Consider the following 24,771-nt stretch of genomic DNA (forward strand, 5'->3'; position numbering starts at 1 on the left):
GGCTGGAACCAGTAGCTCAGGCAGGCCGGGCTCTGTGGCCCACAGCTGCCTTGCATGCTGAGGCAGGCGTGGACCCCATGAGCTGAGGGAACACCTGCCTTCTATGCTGTCATGCACAAGATCAGGCTTACCCGGAGGCAGCCTCCCTTTCTCTCTGATGATGAGCTGAGATGATGGATGTGAAGGTGCTTTGAGCTCTTAATGATGCGCCTGCACTGCAGAAAGCTCCGTGAGGCAGAGTCACTTGCTGCTCCCCCCTCCCCACGCCTGCCTCTCTGCTGCATGGGGCAGGAGGTGGGGGTGGGGCGCCTCTTACCTTGGGGTGCCTCCTGGCTGGGGGCTTGAGGCTGCTGAGTCATGGGGTGGGGTCTAGGTGCATGGCTTCACACAGCTGGGCATGGCAAAATCTTCCCCTACTGAAGCCCTGATCCATCTGGACTCCTCTAAAAACAAAGGAACCCTCCCTGATGCTATACATATGATGATGCAGAAAAGAAGCAGCTCAGAAGAGGCGCCTCCTCCCTCCACCCAAGTGGGCACCAGGACAAAGAACAGCTGCTCTTGGGCCCAGAGTGGGGATTAGCAGCTGGCCACTGGATGCTGTGAAATGCCACTCCATCTGGGGACCCCAGTGGGAACACCCCCGGGATAGCCCCCCTCTCCTCCGCCCGCGAGCCCGGTTGCTAGGGAAGCATTCTGTAGTGCTGCTGCTGGAATGCAGAAATCGGCGGCGGGGGGCGGGAGGCTTCGCCCCCCATCCCCAGTGCTGGGCTCAGCTGCTCTGCAGCCGTCCACATGGCTCCGAAACGACTCTTCTTCTGGCGGGGGCGGGGCGGGATGAGAGAGAGCGCCCCTTCGGGGCAGGGGACTTCTTTGTCGAAGAGCAGAACAGGAGGATTCGTAATCCTAGTGAACCCGAACCTTGACGCGGAAAATTGTGGGTTTTTCAAAAATAAAATGCAAAATAAAAATGAATGGAGAAAGCCCCCCGCCCTGGCGTGCCCCTTTGTTTCTACCGAGCAGGTGTTCACACGCGCGCGCGCACACCCGCCCCAGTCAGGGCTTGGGCCGGTTGCAAAGCGGGGGCGGCTGCGGGCTCAGCGGGCTCGTGCCTTCGCCGGGGCGGCTGCGACCTCTGGCTTTTCCGGCCGCCGTCCAGAGGCTCCCAGGAAGGCTCTCGGCACACGCTCAAAGGCCGCCGCAGGACCAGCCCCCGACCGCCCCCTCGACCCCTGGGTCCCCCGGGCGGGGGGGGATGTGCCGGGGGTGGTCTTCCACCCTGCCCCCGCCCGCCCGGGTCCCCCGCGGCGTCCGAGCCTTTTCTCCTCCTGCTCCCCCCCTCCTCCTCCTCCTCCTCCTCCGCTCGCTCCGCCCCGCAGCCCCAGCCAAGGCCGCCCTCCTGCGTTGCCTGCCTGCCTGCTTCCTGCCTGCCTGCTCTCCCTCTCGCCGGCGGCCCGACCGAGGCCACCCCGGGCTCCTTCCTCCCTCCTCCCTCCCTCCCTCTCGGCGCCCCCGCTCCCCGAGCGCCCCCGCCCAGCCCTCCGCCGATGCTGGGCCCACCGCGAGCCCCAGTAGCCAAGCCGCCCCGCGGGCCCCGCTGAGTCCTCCGCGCCGCGGCGCCGGGATGGAGTCCCAGTGCGACTACTTCATGTACTTCCCGGCGGTGCCCTTCCCGGCGCGGGAGGTGCTGCTGGGGGAGCCGGGCCGCTACCGGGCCCTGCCGCGGAGGAACCACCTCTACCTGGGCGAGACGGTCCGCTTCCTGCTGGTGCTGCGCTGCCGCTCCTCGGGGGGCGCGGGCGGGGCGCGGCCGCCCTGGGGCCAGCTAGCCGGCTCGCTCTCCGCCTTGGCCAGCGTCAGCCCCGCCGCCGGGGCCAGCAGCAGCAGCAGCAGCAGCAGCGCCCTGGTCGCGGGCGCCGGCGGCGAAGGGGCCCCGCACGAGGCGCCGGCGGGCGACACCCACGAGCAGGAGGCGGAGGAGGAGGAGGCGGAGGAGGAGGGCGGCGGCGGCGGGGAGAGCCTGGGGTGCCGGCGCCGCGGGAGCCTCTTCCGGGACTGCCGGGCCCTCCTGACGCACGGCCATGGGCCCCCAGGGAGAGCCGCTGCCGGCGTAAGGCCCGGGCTGGGGGCGGGCGGGGCGGGGGAGACGGCCGCTGGGGAGCGGGCGCGCCTTGACCCCCGCCCGGCCCCTCCTCTCTCGGCAGGTGCCCATCGAGGAGCCCATCGTCTCGACTGACGAGGTCATCTTCCCGCTGACCATCTCCTTGGACAGGCTGCCGCCCACCACCCTCAAGGCCAAGGTGGGTCTCGGGGGGGGGAGGCACCAGCCCACCCCCTCCCCTTGCTGCACCCCGAACTGACTGCCCCTCCCCCCCAGATCGTGGTGACGGTTTGGAAACGGGACCAAGAGAAAGCCGAGGTGCGGGAGCGGGGCTACCTCAGCATCCTCCAGGATCGGTCCCCCTCCCAGACCTTCCGGGAGGAGCAGGGGGCCTTCAAGGCGCAAGGTAAGCACCAGCGGCTGCCCTAGAGCGCCCGCCTCCAGGACTGCCACCCCACTGCCGTCGGGCTCTTGGGTGAGTTCAGAGGTGCTCCTAGGTCATTTCGGAGCCTGGACCTCAAGGCCTGTGGAGGCCCCCCTCCCCTGCAAATCCAGCATCGTCATGCCCTGCCCGGTGACCACACCCCCAGGACAGACGAAAGGGGCTGTGGAGGCCCTGGACTTTGGCCTCGCCCAAGAGCGCCGGGGGCGGGTTCCCTGGGGCCAGCCTGCCCAGGCCCTGGCTTGGACTCCACGGCCTCCCGGCCTCTGAGCCCCGGGGCCTGGGAGGGGGGTCTCTTCACAGCCCCCTCGTGGTGCCCCATGGCCTGCCAGCTCATGGGGCTCTGACCCCTGGCCTTTGACTCCCCAGTGAGCACCATGCTGACCGTCCTGCCTCCGCCAGAGCTGAAGTGCCAACAACTCAGTGTTTCTGGGAAACACTTGACAGTGCTGAAAGGTGCGTAGCGGCCGGGCTGGGGGCTGCTGGCTGGGCCCCTGAGGAGGCAGCAGGTGGCAGGCTGGGTGCTCTGGGCAAGCCTGCAGTGCCCCAAACCCCAGGGGCCCAGCTGGCATGGGAGAGATCCTGGGTGTGGATGCTTGCTGCCTGCCCTGTGCCGGACACTGGGCCACCCTGTGCCCTTGACCACGGGTCTCTCTCTCCCTCTCCCTCCTCACCCCACGTGGCAGCTCTCCCACCATCATAAGGGAAGCTGGCCAATGAGGCGGGGGGGGTGCGGATAGCACTTCAGCCTCCACCCACGGCTAGAGAGACTCGGGCTGAAAATGGCCCTGGACCATTGTGCAAGGACAGGGTTCCAGGGCCCGTCTCCTTCGGAGGGCCGTTTGATGAACCCCACCCCAAGTGGAGAAGCGAGCAGGGTGGTCCTCTCTGCAGTTCTCACCTCTTCCTGGCTTTGCCTCTCCCCCTCCCAGTGCTGAATGCGGCCTCCCAGGAGGAGCTCTCTGTGTGGGACGTGAGGATCCTCCCCAACCTGAATGCCAGCTACCTTCCCATGATGCCCGATGGGTCTGTCTTGCTAGTTGACGATGTCTGGTAAGAGGGAAACTGAGCCGCCGTGGGGCAGCTGGAGTGGGGCTGGGGCCTGGCTCGTCTGGCAAGGCAGCGAAGGATTTCTGGGGGCTTCTCAGACCATGGGGGCCCCAAAGGGGCCCATGTTTGTTAAAAGAGCAGGGATCAAGCACCCCCTTTTCTTAACAAGAACACAAATGGGCTTGGGGGTGCCCTTGGCCTTCTGGCCTCTGCCTGCCAGGGATAAGTGGCACCTTGCTTGTCTGGAGGGATCCGATACTCAGACGCTGCTGCCTTGGACGGAGCTCCACAAGACTGTCCAGGAGGGGCAACTGCCCAGATCCAGACAGAGCGGGAGATGCCAGGCGCTGCTTTTGGAATGGGCTCAGGCGAGGCCTGTGGGGGATCTCCAGTGCTAGGGGTCACCTGCAGCGGCCCTGATGTGGAGCTTTTCCTCTGATGGCTCAGAATGCTCCAGCCCCACAGGATCTCTGTAACCCTTGGGGTGACAGGCTGGGGGGGACCCCTGAATCTGAGAGCCGGCTTCAGCTGCCCAAGGCCTGAGCCTCAGTGCACCATGAAGGGCTGGCTCACGGCTCAGGCTCATTCCCTGAAGGCAAAGGGAGAAGCACCTGTGTGGGGCAGAGGCAGAGAAAGGCCCTTTGTCTCTGGGGCAGAGGCCTAGGTGTGGCACCTGGCTGCAGCCGTCCGCCAGCGGTCTGCAGGCGAGTGTGCGTGGCGCATGGATCGGGCCGGCTCCTGGCCCCTGCAGGGTGTGAGCAAACAGGGGAGGCAAAGGCACCAGGGGGCCGGATTTCCTCCACTCCCCAGGCCTGTTCCCTCCCGCAGCCATCAGTCCGGCGAGGTCTCCATGGCCTCTTTCTGCCGCCTCTCCTCCGCCACCTCGGCCTGCCCGTGCTCCCTCCGCGCCCTGGAGGAGCAGAACTTCCTATTCCAGCTGCAGGCTCCTGAGCAGCCCCCTGACAGCACCAAGGAGGTGAGGGGCAGGGAGGGGGGACCTGGAGGGGGCGGGTTCCATTCCCCACCCACCGGCAGGCCAAGGCGATGGGCAGCAGCCCACAGCTGGGGGGCAGCAGGAGAGGGTGGCCTGTCCTGCACGCAGCCCCCCCCCGGGCCTGAGGGGCAGCAAGGGCAGGTTGCAGGACCACGGAGAGCGCCAAGCGACTGCCCGGTGGACAGGCCTTCACGCCCCCCCCCCGGGCCCCACCTCTCTGCCTTGGAGGGCAGCCCTCTGGCCCGGAGGCTGGCACTCCGCCGTGGCTGCTCCGTCCTGTCCTTGCTGGCCCAAGGGGGCACCAGCTCCTCTGTGGGTGCTGCAGGGCCAGGGGTCTCTGGGCTGGCAGGCCCACACTCCAGCCCGTCACCAGATCTGAGGCTGGGTCCGCGGCCCCCCCTCGGGCTGAGGATCCGAGTTGCTGCCCAGGGAGGGGTCACGGCCACTGATGGGCAGGCCTGGCTCTGTGCCTCTGCCCCATGGTCTTTCTTGCCCACCCACCACAGGGCCTGGAAGTCCCTCTCATTGCTGTGGTCCAGTGGTCCACCCCAAAGCTGCCCTTCACCACCAGCATCTACACTCATTACAGGTGAGAGGCCTGCCTGCTCTCAGCTTCCCCAACGGCCGCTGAGAACGCGCCCTTCGGTTTGGGGGCTGCTGCTGCTTCCAGGCCATGGGAAGAGCGCCCCGCCTTTGCCTCCCGAGTCCTCAGGTGATGCCGCCCGGCTGTGATGGGGAACACGCAGCTCTGCAGAGGCCCCCCCCCACCGTAGAGGCTGCCTTGGGTGTGCAGGCCCTGCTGGGAAAGGGTGCAGTGGGCATCTGGGGGTGGCTCCAGTCAGGCCCCTCACCCTCCAGCAGGGCCGCCGGGGGTCTCTGGGCCAGTTCCCTGGAGACCCCGACAGTTGCCACTGGAGCCCCTGGGGCAGATGCATTGGCCCAGCAGGCCCTGCCCGGGGGTGGGGTGGGGGCTGCCCTCAAAGCCTGCCTTGGCCAAGTGAGCGAGAGAGCGAGTGAGCCGTGTCCTCTCGTGCAGTTGGCAACAAGGTCAGACAAGAAGAAATGTTGGGATGCAGGCTGTATCAGCCCTGTAGAGAGAACGAATATCTGCCGGGAAAGGATGGTAGGAATGGGGCGGGGGGAGCAGAGCAGCCTCCCTCTTCGGGGAACACGGCGGAGAAATGTCGCCTTGAGGGGACCCTGCAGCGCTGCCAGTTGCTGCAGCAGGAGAAGCTCCACTGCTGGCTCAGGAGAGAGGAGACGCCGCAGTGGAGAGGTTCAGAGCACACACTCTGTGCCGGGGTGGGGGGGCTGTGGCCCCCACTGCCTGTGGGGGTGGGGCCACCCCCTCACTCTCCTCTTGTGGTTCCGGGATGTCTGTGGCCTGCTGTCTCCCGCCAGGATACTGCCTCCCTCCCGGCACCCACGGCGATGCCCAGAAGGCCAGAGAGTCCCGGCTCTCGCTCTCTCTCTCTCACGCACACGCACGCCTGCCCCCCCACCTGACAGGCCTCCTTCCTCTTCCTCTCCCAGGCTGCCCAGCATCCGCCTGGCCCGTCCCCGGTTTGTGATGACGGCAGAGTGCGAGTCCCCCGTGGTCCTGCATCGCCGCTTCACCGTGACGTACACGCTCATCAACAACCTCCAGGACTTCCTGGCGGTGCGCCTGGTCTGGACGCCGGAAAGTGCGGCTGCGGGTGAGTGTCAAGGCGTGGGGCTGGGTCAGCGCAGAGGAGACGGAGGCGGCAGTGTTTTGCCCCTGGAACCACGGGGCGAACAGCCGGCCACAGGATCAGGCCCAAGGGGGCCCATCAAGTCCAACACCTTGGAAGCCGTGGTGGTAGACTGCCTCTGAACATGGAGGTTCAGCCAGTAGGACTGAGAGCTGCTGACAGACCTCTTGGCCTCCTCCTTGAATCCCTCTGATCCCCTTTAAAGCCCCCCTCCCCCATACGAAGTGGGCCTTTGGGCATCTGGTCCCCACTCATGTGGCTGCTGGGCTGTGGTCTATGGCTAGCTCCTGGGCAGGAACAGAACCTCCATGTGCAGACACAGTGTACCTCTTGCAACCAGGCGAGACACGCAGTGTGGCTGTGGCTCGGCATGGCTGCATCCACGTGGCAGGCTTCTCTGGGGCACTCAGTGGGCTTGACCTGACGAGCCGTTCCTCTGACCCTGTAGGCCAGTCCTTGGCCCCTGAGCTGTTCTGGCCGCTCTCACCCTTGCTCTTGAGCCCTCAGGCAAGAAGCTCTCGTGTGAGGAACGCCGCGCCATCCAGGACGCCCAGGATGCCATCGTCTGCCACACCCCCCTCAACAACCTGGGATTCTCCCACAAGGGCAGCGCCCGCACCTTCGGCGTCACCTTCCAGGCCCTGCGGGCTGGCTTGTACGAGGTAACCGAGGGGGCAGGCTGGTGGGCTTTGAGAGGAGTGTGATGTGATGCCCTCTGTCGCTCGGGGATCAGTCAGTACAACCCTAGAAGCCACAGACAAAGTGCTCGGGAAAGAGCCTGCTGCCCTGTCCACATCACACCTTCTACTTGCGGGCAGTGTTGCAGCGAAGGGGGTGGGCAGCGGGGTTCGTTTTTCCACCTCTGGCAAGAACCGTTCATGGCGCAGAAGTCCTGGAGCACGGCTGTTGGTTTCCCCCAAGAGCTCCCTCCTCTTAGATCGCAGCATCCCTGCTTCTCGGCCAGGTTGAGCCGGTCCTGCACCAAGACCTCCCAAGGAACTAGCGCCAGCAGCCAAGTCCTGCCGAGGTCTCCAGACCCCGTCGCAAGAGCAGTGGGAAATTAGGGCCACACACAGCCCAAGAGGGAAGCGCTCCCGGTTTCAGAACACACGTTGCCATTCCAAATGGGATGGTCCTTTGGTGCCAGGGTGGCTTCCACCGCCATTCCTTTCAGGAGCCTCCACTTCTGCTCGACGGCACTACATTTCCCTCCCAGGTTTCTCTCTGCATTGTAGTGTAATGTGAGGCTCTTCCTCTCCTTGGCGGCTGCTGCTTCAAAATTTAAGAAAACGCCACGCCAAAACGCACCGATTCATCCGCCACCCGCCCTCCGTGGGCCTTGGGGGGGCGCTTGTGCTTCTCCCCTCCCACGGAAGCCAAGCAGAGCAGGGCTGGGGGGCGGAGGGCAGCAGGAGGACCCCACGGTGACCGGTTCTCCCCCCCACCCCGCTGCCCCACCAGCTGTCCCAGCACATGAAGCTGAAGCTGCAGTTCACGGCCAGCGTCTCCAACCCTCCCCCCGAGGCCCGGCCCGTCTCCCGCAAGAGCAGCCCCGGCAGCCCTGCAGTGCGGGAGCTCGTGGAGCGCCACCAGGCCAGCCTGGGCCGCTCGCAAAGCTTCTCCCATCAGCAGCCGGCGCGGGGACACCTCATGAGGTGGGTGCTTTGGGGAGGGGGCTCCTGCCTCTAGAGGGGTCTGGCCGGGAGAGCCGGGGGGGGGGAGGGCTTGTCTCTTCACTTACAGGTCTCGCTTTCTCCCCCCCCCCCACAGGTCGGGCAGTGTCATGGAGCGCCGAGCCATCACTCCCCCTGTGGGCTCCCCAGTGGGTCGCCCCCTTTATCTGCCCCCTGACAAGGCAGCTCTCTCCCTCGACAAAATTGCCAAACGAGAATGCAAGGTCCTGGTGATCACACCCGTCACGTGAGGGGAGGGGAGCCCACCCCCACCCCGGCCAGGGCGAGGCTGCATTCTGCCTTGCCACCCAACAGCCGGCCCCTGACATGGTCTCACCCCATGGAAGGGCCGTGTGCTGCTGCCCAGAAGTTGCCCAAATGTCCTCCCCCCCATCCAGTCCTCCCGCTGCTGACTATTTGGAAGGGCTTCTCTGCTGCACTCCAGGGAGTGCCCCCATCTAAGCTCCGAAGGGACCCCTCCTCTCCCTGCATTCCTCCTACCCTGCAGGAGGGGGCCCAGAGCAGCTGGGCACGGCTGCCCCCCACCCCGCCACGCCATCTTTCACCTTTCCTGCTGCCACCCCTGCCTGTTCCCTTCCTCCCTTCCGGGCTTAGAGCAAAGCTAGGATGCATACGAGAGAGGCTGGGTTCCAATGCCAAGCAGTGTGTGGGGGGGTCTCCCCCCCCTCTCCTGCTGCTTCAGCCGGATCACTCCTAGACTGGACTGCCCCCTGCTGGTGGAGGGGCACCGTGGCTGCTGGACAACCCTGCCTGGACCTCCTTCACACTGGATTGGGCCACATCCAAGGACTGAGAGATGGAGGTGTTTCCTGCGCCCCCCCCCCCCCCGCCGGCCACCACACACTGGAATCTGCCCCCACCCATGTGTAGGGGGAGGGACAGGCTGCACTCCAGTCCTGCCTCCCATCTCAGGCCAAACACCCATTGCACTTTATTTAATTTTTTGTTATTTATATTTTTTTTATTTGCCTCAAGCAGCTCAACTCTTGTGTTTGTGAATAAACTGCTCTGGCTGGAAAAATGCGCCTGGCTGTCTCCTTGGTAAACAAGCCCCCCCTCCCCCCAGCATTGTAGCGGTGGGGGGGGGTGTTTTGGGACAGACCTCCGCCCCAGCCTCCTGCCTCTAGCCCAGGGGTGGGGAACCTTGGCCCTCCAGCTGTTGTAGTTCAAAAACAGCTGGAGGGCCGAAGTTCCCCACCCCTGCTCTAGCCCCAAAGGCGGCGGCGGCAGCAGCAGGCACTGGGCAGGATCCAGCCCCACTTATCCCAGGGGTGCCGCTTCTGGCTCCTGGCCCTTTGCTGCAGGAGGCCTCTCCACCCAGCCGAGAGAGCCTTTCTGCCAGGGAGCTCCCAGGGCCTGGCCGTGACTCCAGACACTGTGCTCTGGGAGCCACAGCTCCCTCTCTCACCTTCAAGGGTGCCTGTTCGGTGGTGGAGGCGGCGCAGCCACAAGCGGCAACCCCCCCCCCCCGCTGCCTGTGGAGCAGCAGCAGCCGCCACCAGAGCCTGCTGGTGGGGGAGGGGGCAGTCGGGGGGGGGGGGCTACGCAAGCCTTGCTGCTGAGAGGGAAGCGGGTGTGGGGGGCACAAGAGAGGAAGCCCCTGTGAGGTCCAGCCAAGCCTGGAGGACTCCCTTTTCGAGTGGGGCCAGCAAAGGCAGGCCCTGGAGGAGGGTTAATGGTGGGGGTGGGGGATCCCTCTTCCTGGTCTTGCACCCCCCAATCCAGCTGCACCCCTTTCCTTGCAAGCAGGCACAGCCTCCAGCAGAGCTGAGCTGCCACCCTGAGGGGGGCCAGGCAGAAGGACTCCCTTTCGGCGGCGGCAGCAGCCGCTGCTCCTCCTCCTCTGGTCACACTTCCACAGGAGCCCCGTAGAAAACTAGAGTTTTTATTCCAGATCACATCACACCTCCAGTGTCACATCACACCTTCCCCTTTCACACCCAAACCCTCAACAGTACAGATAGTGAGCCACTGGAACCCCATCCCACTGCACACATGGGGAGGGGGGCAGAGGTGAGCCATACATGCACACGCAGAAGCAGGGGGCGAGAGGGGCTTGCCCCACAGCAGGCAGGAGGAGACGGCTCTGCTGCCCAGCTGCCCACCCCCAGTTCCCGGCAGCAAGAGGCAGTCAGACGGTCACTGGCTCCCGGACATTGTTCTGCCTCTTCACCACGAACAGCTTCTGGCCGGAGATGGTGACCAGAAAAGAGTGTTCCCCAAAGACCACTGTGAGGGGTGGGGTGGGAGACAAAAAGAGACCCGCCAAGCAGGCGTCAGGAGGCAGACCGATGGCTGGGTCACCTTGGCACCCCTTTGCACGGCCTCCCTCCAGCAGCCCACAGTCGCCTCCTCCCTGCACTCCTGGGAAACCGGCCACAGACCCAGGAATATCAGAGCTGAGCAGAGCCAGGAACTGCCCCCCCCCCGCCCCGCCCAGGTCCCCCGTGCTCCCTCCACCCTACTGGCCCCACTTCAAGGTCTGCTGGGGGAGCAATGGGGAGCTCCACATTACAGCATGGGGTGGGGGGCGGGGGAGGGAAGGAGAGGCCAGGCCAGGCCACTGGACTCCCCGGGAGAGCAGAGGCCCACGGACCTCCCACCAGTGTCCCCTCGAGCAGGGATTCCCTGTTCTGTTGTTGACTACAACTCCTCTAATTCCCAGCCAAAGGCCACTGCAGCTGGGGACGATGGGAGTTGTAGTCCACAACAGCTGGGAATCCCTGTGAGGGGGAACACTGCCTCCCACCACAAAGTGACCCAGGTGAGCAGGCAGTCAGAAGCAGCCCAGCCCCAGAGGGAGAGGGCAGAGGAGAGAGGCCAGGCCCAGAGGCAGAGCTCCACACCTGCAGGGAGGCTTCCCAGGAACTCCCCCCCCCCCCGCGCCACACCCTTCTTCCCTCTGCTGCCCTCTGCTGCCCCCACGTCTGAGGGCAGAGGGAACCGGCGAGTGGGCAGCTCCAACCGCTGCCTTAGGGGTTTGCCGGCAGGGAGTTCTCCACCACGCTCTGGGGCCAAGCACAGCCTCGAGACTCCTCCAGCACTGAGGCTACTTCCCCCTCCCGGGGGGGGCGCTACTCCTCCCCCCCCCCGCAGCCTCCTCACCTGAGATGCGCCGGAAAGGCACCTCCGGGCAGCGGGGCAGGCGGAAGGCGCAGGCTGTGCTCACCAGCTCCGAGATCACCCCTGCCGTGTGCTCATCGTTCTCCAGGTCGCCAGCAGACTGGGGGGTGGGTGGGGGGGGGAGAAAGAGGGGCGTGAGGGTCCCGAGCGGGCTGGGGAGGTGGGGGCTGCTGCTGCGCTCCTCTCCTGCAAGCACCTCAGAGGAGCCCTGCCGGCTCAGGCCCAGGGAGGCCCACCCAGCCCAGCCTCCTCCCCGCCCTTCCCACAGTGGCCCACCCGAGGCAAGGGTGGTACCTGCCGGCTCTCGCTGCTGCTGGTGCTGCTGGGCTCGGGAGGCTTCTTGCCCCGGAGGAGGCTGCCGGCTGCCTCTCGGCCTCAGACTAGTAGCCTGGAGAGGTCTAAGCTCCTCTGAACGCCAGCCTGGCTGCTGGTCGTCGCCACGTCTTGTGGCAGAGCATTCCATAGGCTGATGATGCGTTGTTGTGTCGCCACCTCCTTCCCTTTCTCGGCCCGCCATTTCTTAGCAACGGGCTTCGTGGGATGACGGCCCTCCTGGCTCTAGTGGGGCGGGGGGGAGCAGCCCCCCCCAGCAGCAGCAGCAGCCTTTCCCCTAACCCTGAAGAGCCCCCCAGCAGGGGTGGGACCCCCCGGACCCCCCCCCCGCCCCGCCGACTGACTCACCGCCAGCACCGCCCCGTCGCAGATCACCAGGTAGCCCGTCTGGTCCGGGACCCGCTCCAGGCCCTGCGTCAGCGCCGTCGTCTGTGGGGCGGGGCGGGGGGGAGGAGAGGGAGAGATGAGGGGGGGAGATGGGGGGCGCCCCGCCCCCGCCCCGCCCCCCAGCAGCTGCAGCGGAGGGAGCCCCCCTTCCCCACGGCCCGGGCAGCCCGCCCCCCCGGGGGTCCTCCTCGCCCCCCTCCCGCCCCTGCACAGCGCTGAGCCCAACCCGGGAGGGGGGGAGGGGGAGGGGGAGGGGGGGTCCCGGCCGGGCTCACCATGGCGCCACCCTCCGGCTCAGCGCCTCGCCTCGCCTCCTTTCGCCCGGCTAGAGCGGCCCCCACAACGCCGCGAGGACCCCCGAGCCTTCCGGTCTTCCTTGGCCGCTCTAGGAGGCGGCTGTCTCGCTGCTGTGTGGGGCGGCGGGATATCCGGAATCTCAAGGGAGGAGCCGCCGCCGCCGCCTCCCCGGGGCGGAAGGGGGAGCGAGCTGGCTGGCCGGCCGGCCGCGGGACTCCCCCCTCCTGCCTCCTGGGGGCGGAGCCCCGGGGGAGGGAGGGAGGGAGGGAGGCCGCCCCGCCCCCCCAGCCCGCAGGGGCTGCCGCTGAGGCTCGTCCTCAAGGCGCGCGCGCGCGTGCGGGGGGGGTCGCCCGCCCCCAGCTGGCCCCGCTGGGCCAGGCCGCCGAGGGGAGCCCCGCCCCGCCCCCCCCGCCCCCCCTCGAGGCACGCAGCAGGCCCGCCGGGCGCCCGCTGCTGCTGCCGCTGCCGCTGGACACGAGGACGGGCCGCTCTCCTGCAGGCTGGCCTGGTGACCGCGGAGCCCCCCAGTCGCTACATCTGGTGGCCGCGAATCCCACAGGCGGACTCCAGGCGGTGTGAAGAAGCGCTTCCTGGTGGCTGCTCTAATGTCGTGGGCGGCGAGGGAGAAGAGCCCCCCCGCCCCCGATAGGCCTCTCTCTCGCCCCCTCGCCCGCCTTCTCTCTGCTGACCTGAGGGGCCCACCCCCGTTGCAGGAGGCAGCCGAGAAGGCCAAAGGCCGGCAGCAGGAGCAGGGCGAGACCCGGCCTGGGAATGGCGGGGCCTTGGCGGCTCTCCCGAAGCGAACCTGCTTGGGCCCAGCTGCCTTCCGGCACAACCAAGAACCAGCCCGCCCGCCCTTCTGTGTGGCAACTCTGGCGATTTTATCCCTCCTTGGTCTCTTCTGCGAAGCTCCTTCCAAACCCCCCTCTTGTTGCCAGACCCCTCACTGGCTTTGCTGCTCTCCGCGGAACCGCCTGGCATCTGTCCTTAAAAGGCGGGACTCAGTCTTTACTAGCAGGAAGCAGAGGAGTTGTGCTGACCATCTTAATTTGCAATATACATGCTTTTGGGGAGCACAATTGAAAATTGTAAACAGCATGACTCATGTTAAACTAATAAATAAATAAATACTCATTTCATTTTGAGCAGAACTTTTGGGGTCACTCAGTGTCTAATGATCTCCAAATTCACACCTGAAAGATGAATTGGCTTCAGTTCTTTCAGAGCCTTCAATTTACATCCAAACAATCTGTAAGATCACAAGCATTCAGGCCTCTGACTGAATTTGAACACTATTTTGCAGAGCATACACATAAAACCAAGTAGATGATCTCTAGGATTCATGGTTTACTTACAGTTCACTTAATTATTATTTTTTGTTTTTTAGATGCTTTTATTAGTGTCATGTATAGAAACAGAAAGGTTACATCTCTGAGAATCAAGCAAAACGAGTTAACATACAAGGTCTTATCCATCAGAACCAAGACATAAGAAAAATACAGTAGTATTAATAGAAAATCTTTAACTGGGTATCAGAAGCTATCAAAAGAATCTTGAACCCTAACCCTAGAGAAAAACAAAAGACAAAAAAACCTGCCCCAACCTAGTTGATCATCCTTCTATCAGGTACTCTGAGGAGAGAACCAATCCAACTATGACATACAAAATAGAAATGATGCAAGTAATTTGAGCGCAGAGACAGACATCCCCAATATTCTGTGGTGTGAACTCCACACACCAGGCTAAAAAACTATAGTTAAATTTTAGTTATTAAATTCTGTATTCTATAAAGAAGAGAATATAAATTCCCTCGCTGTCGTGCATCTGAATTGAAACCTGTATAAATAATAAGAAAAGATATTTGTTTGAGAACTTTCATTAAGTAAGTTAACTAAATCTTGTAATATATATAATTAATAAAGTATGTTTTATTATGTATTACTCTCCAGTAAGTAAAAGGAAGATTCTAAAAGATCTTGAATCCTTTAGTCTTTTCTGTCCCCACTGTATTAAATGAAAAACTTAGTGTAATATCTTATATATTGAGCTGATGGACTGAAAAAATCTAAAACGATCAAAAGATATCCATGTTTCTAGCAAAAACAAAACAAAAAAACCCCACGAATTCAGAGAATTTTAAAGTCCTTGTTCTATCAGACCAGATAATAGGTTTACAACAAAAACCTCACCAGCAAACTTCACCAGCAAAATTCTATGCAGTTTTCTTCCAGTAGAGTTTCAATATTATGAATGACAGATGAGAATAAATAAAATTGGTGGATTCTATCCTACTAGTGAGAGCTCAACATAACGTTTATATTATTATTATTTCAATACAATAAGGAAAGATCTCTCAGGCAAGACATAAAATGATCATGCTTGTCTCTGCGCCCAAGTCACACCCTGCGTCACATCAATCGCTTCATACTGGCTCTCTCCTCCAAAGACAATTCAATTACCTCCTAAAAAATCCATGGAAAGTTAAAAAATAATAATAACAACAGCAATACTGAGAAAATGTCTATAGGCTAGGCTTTATCCCTAATCATCAGAGAAAGTAGAATTTAAAACTCTTGTAGAACACTCCCCCTACTGGATAACTTAGTATGCAAAACGATTTCAAACAAGATTATTCATTGGAGAAGAACATAAGAAAAAGTTATTCTGCCATAACAAAAGTAGTGTGTGTGTTGTAAATACAAGGCCACATGTCCAAATATGTAAAAATCCCATCTCGTTACAGACTGGTATTCAAGAACCATAATAAAATAATTAGCAAAGATCAGCTAGACCTTTAATAGTCCCCCTCCTCATGTAATGAAAGACAAACAAACAGACCAGAAAGATAAGTGGAGGGGGACTAAGTTCACCCTCAGCTGATCTTTATACCCCACAGCTGGAAGCATAAACTATCGAACTATAACAATGAGATATCCCCTCTATACATATATCTAATCTTTCACAGTTTACTTCCAATTGTTTGCATCCAGCCAAGTTTCAGTGTTATTATAAAGTGTACATAATGGGTAATAAAACCCCCTAGGAAAAGAAGGAGGAAATAATAAGCTGAAGCTGAAAGGAGAAACAAGATATTCTTCAGCTACTTGTCCTTTGTATCTTTTCAAAAACTATAATGTCATATAGTAGGGTATAGCCAGTAATCTTGTTCCATAGGTATAATAATATTTACGTTATTATGTCAGTTTGTTTCTGAAAGTTAAGTCAACAAGAATATTCTCAATTCTTCTCTGAGTCCTCCATTCCCAATTCATTCTCATTTCTTCCATAAAAAGGGAAAACAAAAGGCAGATATAGGTGACATTTGCTTAAGTCTTTAGAATCATCGGGTTCATTGTGCAATTTAATTCCTGATTAGATTATTACCCATATTAGACCATATTTAGAACTCCCTAAATATTAATGGTTAAATAAGAAAGGCAATTAACACAGGGAATACCTTAAAAGACTAAGTAATGAGGTTATATATTGTTATGCTCAAAGTTACAATCCTAAAGTTTACCCTAAAATAGTCACATATTTTCCAGTTTCTTTTCTAATGATATGTGTTGATTCTTTAGGTCAAGACTTTGAATATTAAGGTTGTGTCAGTATTAAATCCTGTAGAACTCCCTAAATAATATATTTGGTAGAAAAACCATTAAGCACAGGGAATACATTGATGAGCCAATTGACAATTTCCTCTGGGGTTTTTTGAAGTAAAAAAGTATTTTCCTAATTTTTTTACTTGGAGCCATTGGAGTCAGGGCTGGAGAAGGATCTCCTGCAAGCTTCACAGTCTCTTCCTCTCCCTGTCCCAGCCAGCCACTCCACCCTGCCCCCCTCCCCCTGCCACTCAGAGAGTGATAAAGATCTGTTGAAAACTTTGCCATTAATGGCCCGTTACTTGTTGACAGGGGAGGGGCGCACCACAGCTGAGATGAGCCTGCTAACTGGAGGCAAGTGGAGTGAGAGCAGGTGCTGCTCACTGCTGCCCCGGCAGAGGCAGGAGCCCACAGAGCCCACTTCTCCGCTCGCACTGCCCCATGCACCAAGTAGAGCGAGCAGAAGGGGCAGTTGGAAACCAGGCATGTAGGGGCCCTCAAAAATGCCGGGCCGGTAGCAAGTGCTACGTTTGCTACTACGTTAATCCGCCATAGAGCAGCGTGCTTCTAAACTGAGATCAGAGCAATCTTTCTACTGATAAGAGATCCCAGGACAGCATAAAGTAATCCACGTCACACTCTTTAAAAGCCATCTAGCTGCCACATCCCATTGCAGAAAACTCCACAGATTAATTATGTGCTGTGTGAAAAAGGACTTCCTTTTGTTGGTCCTAAATTTCCTGGCCTTAAGTTCATTGGATGGTCCCTGGTTCTAGTGCTGCGAGAGAGGGAGAAACATGTCTCTCTGTCAGCTCTCATGGAGTAGAGACTCCAGGCATCATTTCATGCACCTTGATCATGTCTCCATGTAAGGAGACAAGGTAAAGAGCCCCATAAGATGCTGTAGCCTTGCCTCCTAAGGAAGGTGCCCCGGGCCCCTGATCATTTTGGCTGCCCTCTTCTACACCTTTTCCAGTGCTACAATATTCTGCTTAAGATGTGATCAAAGCTGTACGCAGCACTTCAGAAGTGGCCATACCATAGATTTGTATAAGGGCATTATAATATTAGCATTTTTATTTTCAATCTCCTCCCTAATGATTCCAGGCATGGATTTCACAGCTTTCACAGCTGCCCTGCAGTGAGTCGACACTTTCAACGAGCTGTCCACCAGGACCCCAAGATCCCTCTCCTGATCATCATTCACTGACAGCTCATAGCCCATCAGTATCTATGTGAAACTGGTGTTTTTTGCCCTAATGTGCATCACTTTACACTTGCTTACATTGAACCGCATTAGCCATTTCCTACTCTGTTTCCTATTCTCTGTTTCCTGTCCTTCAACCAGTTACTGATCCACACATGAACCTATCATGACTGCTAAGTTTACTCAAGAGCCTTTGGTGGGGAAATTTATCAAAAGCTTTTTGGAAGTCCAAGTATACTATGACGACTGGATCACCTTCATCCACAAGCCTGTAGACACTCTCAAAGAACTCCAAAAGGTTAGTGAGGCAAGACCTTCCCTTGCAGAAGTCATGCTGGTTCTTCAGCAAGGCCTATATGCTTAACAATTTTGTCCTTAAGTATGCTTTCCATCAATTTACCCAGCACCGAACTTAAGCTGACTGGCCTGTAATTTCCCAGATCCCTTCTTGAAAATCGGAGTCACATTGGCTACTTTCCAGTCCTCTGGTACAGAGCCTGGTTGTAGAGACAAGTTATATATTTTTGCTAGGAGATTGGCAATTTCACATTTGAGTTCCTTCAGAGCTCTTGGGTGGATGCCATCTGGCCCTGGGGATCTGTTAATTTTGAGTTTTCCAAGACAGTTTAGAACATCTTCCCTTGTCACCTCAGATTGGCCCAGTTCCTCAGTCACTAAACCTGAAAAGCTCAGTTCCAGCATGGGTATATGGTCAGCATCCTCTGCCATGAAGACAGATGCAAAGAACTCATTCAGCTTCTCTGTAATCTCCTCATTCTCCTTGATAATCCCTTTTACACCCTCATCATCTAAGGGTCCAACCACCTCCCTGGCAGGTGTTCTGCTTCTGATATATTTAAAGAAGTTTTTGTTAACCCCCTTGACACTTCTAGCTATATGCTCCTCAAACTCTCTCTTTGCATCGCTTATTGTCTCCTTGCATTTCCTTTGCCAGAGTTTATGTTCCTTCCCATTCTCTTCATTTGGGCAGGACTTCCATTTTCTGAAGGAAGTCTTCTTCCCTTGTATAGCTTCCCTCACTCTACTTGTTAGCCACGCTGGTGCTGTCCTGAACTTGGTGGTACCTTTCTTCCTTTTTGGTATACAGTCACCCATTATTACAACGCTGTCTCTTTGATGCCTCTCTGATTTTCTTTTCCAACTCCAGGTCACTCTCAGCATTTTGATCTGGAGCATGATAACACATCCCTAGTAACATTTCCTTTCTGTTCTCCTGTGGTCACCTATAATGATTCTGTGGAGGACTCTGGTCCTCTTAGGTTTTCTAACTTGTTGGATTCTATCCCTTCTCTAATATACAGTGTTACTCCACCTCCAACCCACCCATCCCTGTCCTTTTTGTAGAGTTTATAGAGGAATAACTGTGTCCCACTGGTTCTCCCCGTTCCACCAGGTTTTCGTTATGCCTGCTATATCTATGTTTTCATTAGCAACCAAGCACTCCAGCTCGCCCATCTTGGCTCGGAGGCTTCTGTACAAACAAAATGTGATGTACAGTATTTTTGACTGGCCAACCCAGAAAGATGCCAAGTTGATCGTCTTGGCCATTGCTTACACCATGCATTTGCCAGAGAGAATGATGGAGAGGATGAACGGAGTAGCGAGTTGGCTGGGTCTTACCAGAACGTCCCTCCAGCCATATGCCTACAAACAGTTGCAACAAGTGACCTCCACCCCTGTACGCACAGCCTCTTTCCAGGCATTAGCATCTGCTGTCTGCCTTCTGTGTCGTTTGACCTTTTTGACCAGTTGTCAGGTGTTTGCCACCCCTACTCCCCATGTGTCTTGTAAGGTCATGTACTACTGATGAGTTGTTTTTAAGATTAATATATTGTCGTCTGGTGCTGAGTTGCGCGTGGGCTCTGGCTGTACAGTGCCTGCAGGTCCCAAGGCAGACTGTGCCAGGTTGCTGAGGCCATGTCTGAGCCGGGTCAGTGGCTTGAGAGCAGTCTTCAACTGGTGGCAGCCTACCTCGAGGGAGCGGCGTGCTCCTAGATTTGGGAACAGAGCAATCTCTCTACTGAGGGTAGATCCCTGGGAAAGCATTAGAGTGACACCGGCCCCTGAGGTTTCCCTCTTTCCTTTCAAGCCTCAAGAAGGCACCCAGCTGGAGGCAGACAGTCTGGACAGAGTGAAGGAAAGGTCCCTCCAGGCCAGCTGTCCCTGCACAGCATTGCCACTCCCTTGCCTTGCCTTGCCCGGCTCTGGCACCCAGTTTAGGCCCAGGGTCTGCAGAAGGCTGCTCAGCCGTTGTGGACCTTTACTCTGGAGAGACGGAACACAAGAAGAAATGGGAGTGTCTTCCCAGGAGGCCAGAATGGCTGCAGAGGGAGGGAGGGCGGGGAGAGCAGAGCTGGTCTCCGGGCAGCCAGCCTGACTGGTCCCCTGAGCTAGGCAGGGTCCACCCTGGTTGCATCTGAATGGGAGACTTGGTGTGTGAGCAGCACTGGAAGATCTTCCCCCCAGCAGGGGATAATGGGGCCGCTCTGGGAAGAGCAGAAAGTTCCCAGTTCCCTCCCTGGCGGCATCTCCAGGTAGGGCTGAGAGAGACTCCTGCCTTGGAGAAGCCACTGCCGGTCTGTGAAGACAATCCTGAGCTAGAGAGACCAAGGGTCTGACTTGGTATGTTCTTATGTTCCTATGAAGCAAGCAGCCCCCCCCCACCGGCTACTGGAATGCAGCAAACCCCCCCCCACGGTTTCAGAGCTCCAGCCGGCTTGCTATGCCTCGTGTTTGGGGACGTTCCTGGACTCCAAAAATGGCAAGGAAGAGGGGGGGGCACAGTCACATCCATTTTATTAACCACAATGGCTCAACGGCAGCAGAACACCCCCCCCGCCCGCACACCCACTGTAACAGCCCCTATGGACCCCCCCGAGAGCCATGGCCCCCATAGGGCAGAATGGCGTCGAATACGAATATGCCCACCAGGATGCAGAGGGAAAGCAGCAGAGCCACCCCCAGGACCACGTGGACTGCAGTGGTGATGCCGAAGGCGAAGAGGAAGAGGGTGCGCTGGCAGAACCTGGGCTGCTCGGGGGTCTCGTAGTCGGGGGGGTAGATGGTGTAGACCCAGACGTTGCCTGTTGGGGAGAGCACAGCAGTGAGGGAGGAGGAATGTCCCCCTCCCTCCCGCCCGCCCGCCCTCTGCGCTTCTGCAGCAGAACCAGAACCGCTGCTCCTGGCTCTGGAGTCTCTGCAAGTCCAAGAAGGGCGGCGGGGTGGGGGGGAGCAGCTGGTCCTCAGAGGGCCCACCAGGCCCTCACTGGGAGATGGCGGCAGGCCTCAGTCCGGGGAGGGGGGCCCACCGAAGACAAGCCCCCCCTGCCCCCAGGAGGACAGCTGATCAAGCACCTGCCCTGGCACCACTGGAGTCCACCGGAGGGGCTGCTACCGCCGCCTCCCCCACTCCTCTGCACAGGCGTATTTGTGGGCTGGGGGTGGAGGCGGCAGCGGCAACTGTGGGCACTTCTGTGGCTTGCCCGGTCTGGGAAGGGCTCCCTTCTGGACCCCGGGCCTTGCAGCCCATCCCCTTCCGCCCCAGGAAGCCTCCGAGAGAGCAGCATGGCCAGCCCCTTTGGGAGGACAAGAGGCCCAGGCATCCCGGCACCAGGAGCAGCCGCCACTCACCTGCCATGAACCAGCCACAGAGGAAGAGCAGGCAGAGGGCTCGGAGGTGGCGGGTCAGAGAGCTCCGCTGGTCAGTGCCGTCCCCACAGGGCACGCAGCTGAGGAACATCAGGAAGAGGACGGCTGCCCCCAGAACCACCAAGTAGATGGGGATGAGGGGCTGGTGGGGACACTGGCCGAGGTAGACTGCTCCTGGAGTGGAGGAGGCACAGCAGGACAGGTTCCGCATCTTGGAGGCCCGAGCCCTCCCAGGCACATCCCCATGTCTGCGATCTCGGCAGCAGCTCCCCCAGGGCTCAGAGGGGGCCCTCCCAGTGATACCTGAAGACCAGGCTGCCCAGGAGGGCGTCTGCCGAGGACCGGGTCAACTGACCGGACAAGCAAGGGTGTCTCTGTGTGTGTGTGATGATGGGGGCAGGATTCCACCTTAGGTCCCCATAGGTGGAGGCGGCAGGTAAAGCTCTCTGTGGGTCTGGACCAGCTGGCTAGCTTGGCCACCGATGGGCAGAAGCCAGGCAGGGTCTTGCCCCTTGCAGTCAGTGGGCTCCAGGAGAGGAGGAGCTGCAGCCTGTCCGCCTGCCAAGCTCCACGTCTGTGGCAGCAGAACTACAGGCAGGCCCAGGAGGGCCAGGCCAGGGAAGCGAGCAGCAAGCCCCGGAGGAGGGCAGCAGGCCAAGGAGCTGGTCCCGAGCCAGGAGGTGAAGCCCAAGGCCCCAGTTCTTGGCAGCTCCTGCACAGTGGCGCTGGGAAAGGACTGCCTGCCGGCCAGGATCCGGCAACAAGGCTGGACCCCCAGCAGGCAGCAGGCAGCATCAGCAGCTCACCTGGACCCCCCGGGGTGAGGACTCCTGCCCCGCCCGCCCCGCAGCAGGCATTCATTGCAATGCATATGGCAAGGCCAGACCCCCTCCGGCCTGTGGCAGGGCAAGGGGCCCTTGCCCAGACGCTGCCTCCTCGAGAGTCTCTTCGGCGCTTGCCCCGCTGGCTGCAGGCAACCCAGACGCCCCTCCGCCGCTGAGTCCACGGAGGGTTTGCCTGTCTCAGCGCCGCCGCCGCCGCGGCAACCTCCCTCTCGGGCCACCGGACAGGCGGAAGAAGCAGCCGCCCCAGAGGAGGGCCTGGCCGTGGGGCCACTCACCGATGACGATCCCAGCGATAGGCAGGGCAGCGAACAAGCTCTTCCCCAGCACTAAAGGAAACCAAGAAGCGGGTCGGGGTCACTGGGGTGGGCGGCCGGCCAAGAAAGCGCAAGCAGCCTCAGGAGCCGGGAGAAGGCGCGGCCAGACTCACCCATCAGGAGCGAGTGGGCGGCGGCGGCGGGCTCCTCCTTGGCCGCCAGCAGAGCCGTTCTGGCCGCCGCCTCTCCCTCGGGGTCTTCCGCCATGGGCGCTGCTGGAGGGGGGAAGAGCAGGGCCGCCGGCTCAGGGGAGGGGTGGTGCAGCAGCAGCCGCCGCCGCCACAACAGCCCCCCCCCTTAAATAGCAGGGGCCTCTGGGGCGCCTGCTGATGTGGCCTGGAGGACCCAGGTGTGTCGCTGACCCCGACCTGCTCCGGAGGAGGAGGCGGCGGCAGTTCCTCCCCTGCTCTCCTCCCCACTCGCTTCAGTGGTGCTGCTCTGCAGGATCAGGGCCCTCCTGGGATTGAGCAAGTAGGGAGGAGAGCAGCAGGGCAGCGGAGGCCCAGCGGGGTTCTTGCTTGGAGGAGACCTGGAGGCAAGACAGTCGCTGCTGTGGCCAAGGCAGTTTGGAACCCTCAGTCCCCGGTTCGAATCCTGCCCTGCGGTGACCTCACCAGATGATGATGCCCTGAGGCAAGCCCCTCCCACTTGGCCCCCCTGCCCCACGGTGATGGGGGGCTGCTGGGGCTCATCCTAATGCTTGCTTGCCCCTCAGGGTAGTTGCACAGATAACGCAGCAGCAGGGGCTGAAGGTGGCGTTCCACAAATGCTGCCTCATCCTGGAGGACGCAGAGGGGCTTCGTGTTGCAAGGGCAGCCTTTCCCTTGCAGGCCTCAAGTGAGCAGCCTCCGGTCTGACAGAGTCGGCTGCCTCTGGGCGATGGGTTAGGGCTCCTGATGGCCGCCGGGCACTGCTGAGGCGACTCGTGGGGGCTCCTGGAGGTTCCTGAAGCGGTCAGGGAGCTGCTGGTGCTGTGCCTCTTGCTGCCGGGCACCTCTTCTGTTGACCTCTGCGACTGATCAGTGGCAAGGCACCTGGCACTCCGTACATGTACAGATGCCACCTGGTCTCTCGACATGTGGACGGCCGTGTGCAAACGGTCCCAGGAGACAGCCCCGGGCGGGGGGGGGCTGAGCTTACCTGCTGCAGCCAATATTCTAGGTGTGGGTATGCTCATCACTCTCCTGCCTTTTCCTTTCTGCCACTTTGAGGCTACCCCTACAGGGGTGGCAAGTGGGGGGTGCCCGTGCCCACCCCCCCTCCCTCCCAGACAGACACTCGCTGGCCCTTTGCTGACCACCTAGGACCTCCTCGGCCACCAGCCACTGGGGAGGCAGTGTGACTGATAACCTGCAAGGGGAGCTAAGCTGAGCGCTGGACCACCCAGTGTGCTCACATGTGCTGCCTCTGCAGAGTCTGAGGTGGTTTGTCTCTGGAGAGTCAGATGTTGTGCAATAATGTGAAAAATCTTGGCATCATTTCTTAACCTCAGGGGTATGCTCTGGGTTGAAGGGAAATGCATATATTTTGAGTTATTGTAATAGTTTCATTGTGAATTGCTTTGAAGTATTAAAATATTGCATGCAAGAAGATATTTAAATAAATATGGAGCACCAATGGTTTGGTTTGGTTTTAAAAAGCAACTGAAGGCCCCTCTTCTCCAGCCCCAGATGGATGGGGCACTGGCCAGAGTTGTCCAGTGGTGAGGAAAAGGCACTCTGTGTATGCTCAATACCACTTCTTAGGCTGCCTGTGTTCTAGGGCTAAGGTGTGGGACACAAACAGGTTATTTGGCCCGGCTGCTCTCTGCCTTGCTGGGAGCCACTTTGCCAGCGCCCTTGCCTGGCTTGGATTAAGCCTCCGGCTGCTCCCTTCTCATCCTGCCCAGGATGCATCCTGGGGGCCCGGCAGGCGGCTCAGCCATTCCCGCTGGGTCTTGCAGCAAGCGGTGCAGCAAACCCCCCACTCCCTGTGCAAAGCCGCAGAGCAACGGGACCGAGGAGCCAAAGGCAGTGCCGGAATTCGGCACAAGCAAAGACAGCTCCAGCTTAGGGTCTCTGGCATGATGAGGGGCCACTGAATACCCAACATGCCCAAATCCCAAGTTTTGTCTAATTTGTGGGAGAATAACGCACCCCCCCCCCAGACATTGTCATTCTGATAAGACCCAATATACTTCTATGGCTGCACAATTATGTATCATATGGAGTTTATAGACTAGGTGCAGAAATAGCGGGAAGTGATAGCGAGATTTCATTAGCCCGGAGTCTGGTTAGGCCAGTGGCCGCCATCACGGTCCCAGGCAGCCTGGGCCTCTCCAGAACACTGTCGCCGTAACCACGAACAGCAAGGGTGGGGCAGGGGCCATGCCGGGGCAGGACTTCCGACCCCTTTGGGCAAAGCTATGGGTCCTTTTAAGTGTCACGTTGCTTAAGGCCTCAGCATCTCAACATCCAGCCCAGGCGGAAGGGGATACGTGGCTGGGGTGGGGGGAAGGAAGTGCTGGGAGGCCAGGGGGTGGGGCGGGGCGATCCGTCTCCAAGGCCTCCCCCCCCCACCGGGGTCCAAGCCTCTCCCAGGCAGAGTTGGCTGGCTGCTCAGAGGGAGGGGGGTCTGTCTGTCGGTGGCAGCCCCTTCGTGGTGAGCAGCAGGGGTCTGCTTCTCTCCCCCTCACCCCACGCAAGGCAAACCTGAATGTGCCCCAGGCAGAGAGAAGCCCACCCTGGGAGGGGGCGGGGGGGGGGCTGCCTGTCGTACCTGCTGCGGCGTCTGGAGAGCTTTCCTCAGCTGGGGGTGCTCTCCAGAAACAAGGCTGGGGAGTCCCGGCCTGCAGCAGAGGAAGCTGCCTCCTCCTCCTCCTCCTCCTCGGCGGCCCCACCTTGCTCCTCCTCTCCCACCCACAGAGAGCAGCTGACTCCCCACTTCCTGCTCAGGGTGCCTTGTGTGTGTGGGGGGGGGGGCAGAGTCCTGGTCAGCAGTT

The 24,771-nt window shown here is 59.6% G+C and overlaps 3 protein-coding genes across 5 annotated transcripts; 1 reads left to right on the forward strand and 2 right to left on the reverse strand.

Moving 5' to 3' along the window:
• Nucleotides 1–1,315: 1,315 nt before the first annotated feature.
• Nucleotides 1,316–9,056, forward strand: TRAPPC14 (trafficking protein particle complex subunit 14). 3 transcript variants are annotated; one of them, XM_053265427.1, is made up of 11 exons: nucleotides 1,327–2,110; nucleotides 2,205–2,300; nucleotides 2,378–2,507; nucleotides 2,913–2,999; nucleotides 3,476–3,596; nucleotides 4,422–4,569; nucleotides 5,094–5,176; nucleotides 6,121–6,284; nucleotides 6,828–6,982; nucleotides 7,782–7,975; nucleotides 8,091–9,056. In XM_053265427.1, exons 1-11 carry the CDS (start codon nucleotides 1,625–1,627, stop codon nucleotides 8,242–8,244), a joined length of 1,818 nt encoding a protein of 605 aa, XP_053121402.1. In that variant the 5' UTR covers nucleotides 1,327–1,624; the 3' UTR covers nucleotides 8,245–9,056. The 3 variants fall into 3 exon arrangements, with proteins under 3 accessions (XP_053121404.1, XP_053121403.1, XP_053121402.1); XM_053265429.1 differs by lacking the exon at nucleotides 8,091–9,056 and having other exon boundaries at nucleotides 1,316–2,110; nucleotides 6,769–6,982; nucleotides 7,782–7,928; XM_053265428.1 differs by lacking the exons at nucleotides 4,422–4,569; nucleotides 5,094–5,176 and having other exon boundaries at nucleotides 1,326–2,110.
• Nucleotides 9,057–9,885: 829 nt separating this feature from the next.
• On the reverse strand, nucleotides 9,886–13,135 carry LAMTOR4 (late endosomal/lysosomal adaptor, MAPK and MTOR activator 4). The gene is made up of 5 exons (XM_053260809.1): nucleotides 13,102–13,135; nucleotides 12,133–12,470; nucleotides 11,819–11,899; nucleotides 11,120–11,237; nucleotides 9,886–10,243 (listed from the first exon to the last, which is right to left on the reverse strand). The coding sequence occupies exons 1-5, from the start codon at nucleotides 13,133–13,135 to the stop codon at nucleotides 10,146–10,148; spliced, it is 669 nt and encodes a 222-aa protein (XP_053116784.1). The 3' UTR covers nucleotides 9,886–10,145.
• Nucleotides 13,136–19,802: 6,667 nt separating this feature from the next.
• Nucleotides 19,803–24,705, reverse strand: LOC128330425 (transmembrane protein 272-like). The gene is made up of 5 exons (XM_053263296.1): nucleotides 24,549–24,705; nucleotides 21,905–22,006; nucleotides 21,753–21,803; nucleotides 20,615–20,806; nucleotides 19,803–20,067 (listed from the first exon to the last, which is right to left on the reverse strand). Exons 2-5 carry the CDS (start codon nucleotides 21,996–21,998, stop codon nucleotides 19,847–19,849), a joined length of 558 nt encoding a protein of 185 aa, XP_053119271.1. The 5' UTR covers nucleotides 21,999–22,006; nucleotides 24,549–24,705; the 3' UTR covers nucleotides 19,803–19,846.
• Between the last annotated feature and the right edge of the window lie 66 nt (nucleotides 24,706–24,771).

Source organism: Hemicordylus capensis, chromosome 6, assembly GCF_027244095.1.
Source record: "Hemicordylus capensis ecotype Gifberg chromosome 6, rHemCap1.1.pri, whole genome shotgun sequence".
Classification (NCBI taxonomy): domain Eukaryota; kingdom Metazoa; phylum Chordata; class Lepidosauria; order Squamata; family Cordylidae; genus Hemicordylus; species Hemicordylus capensis.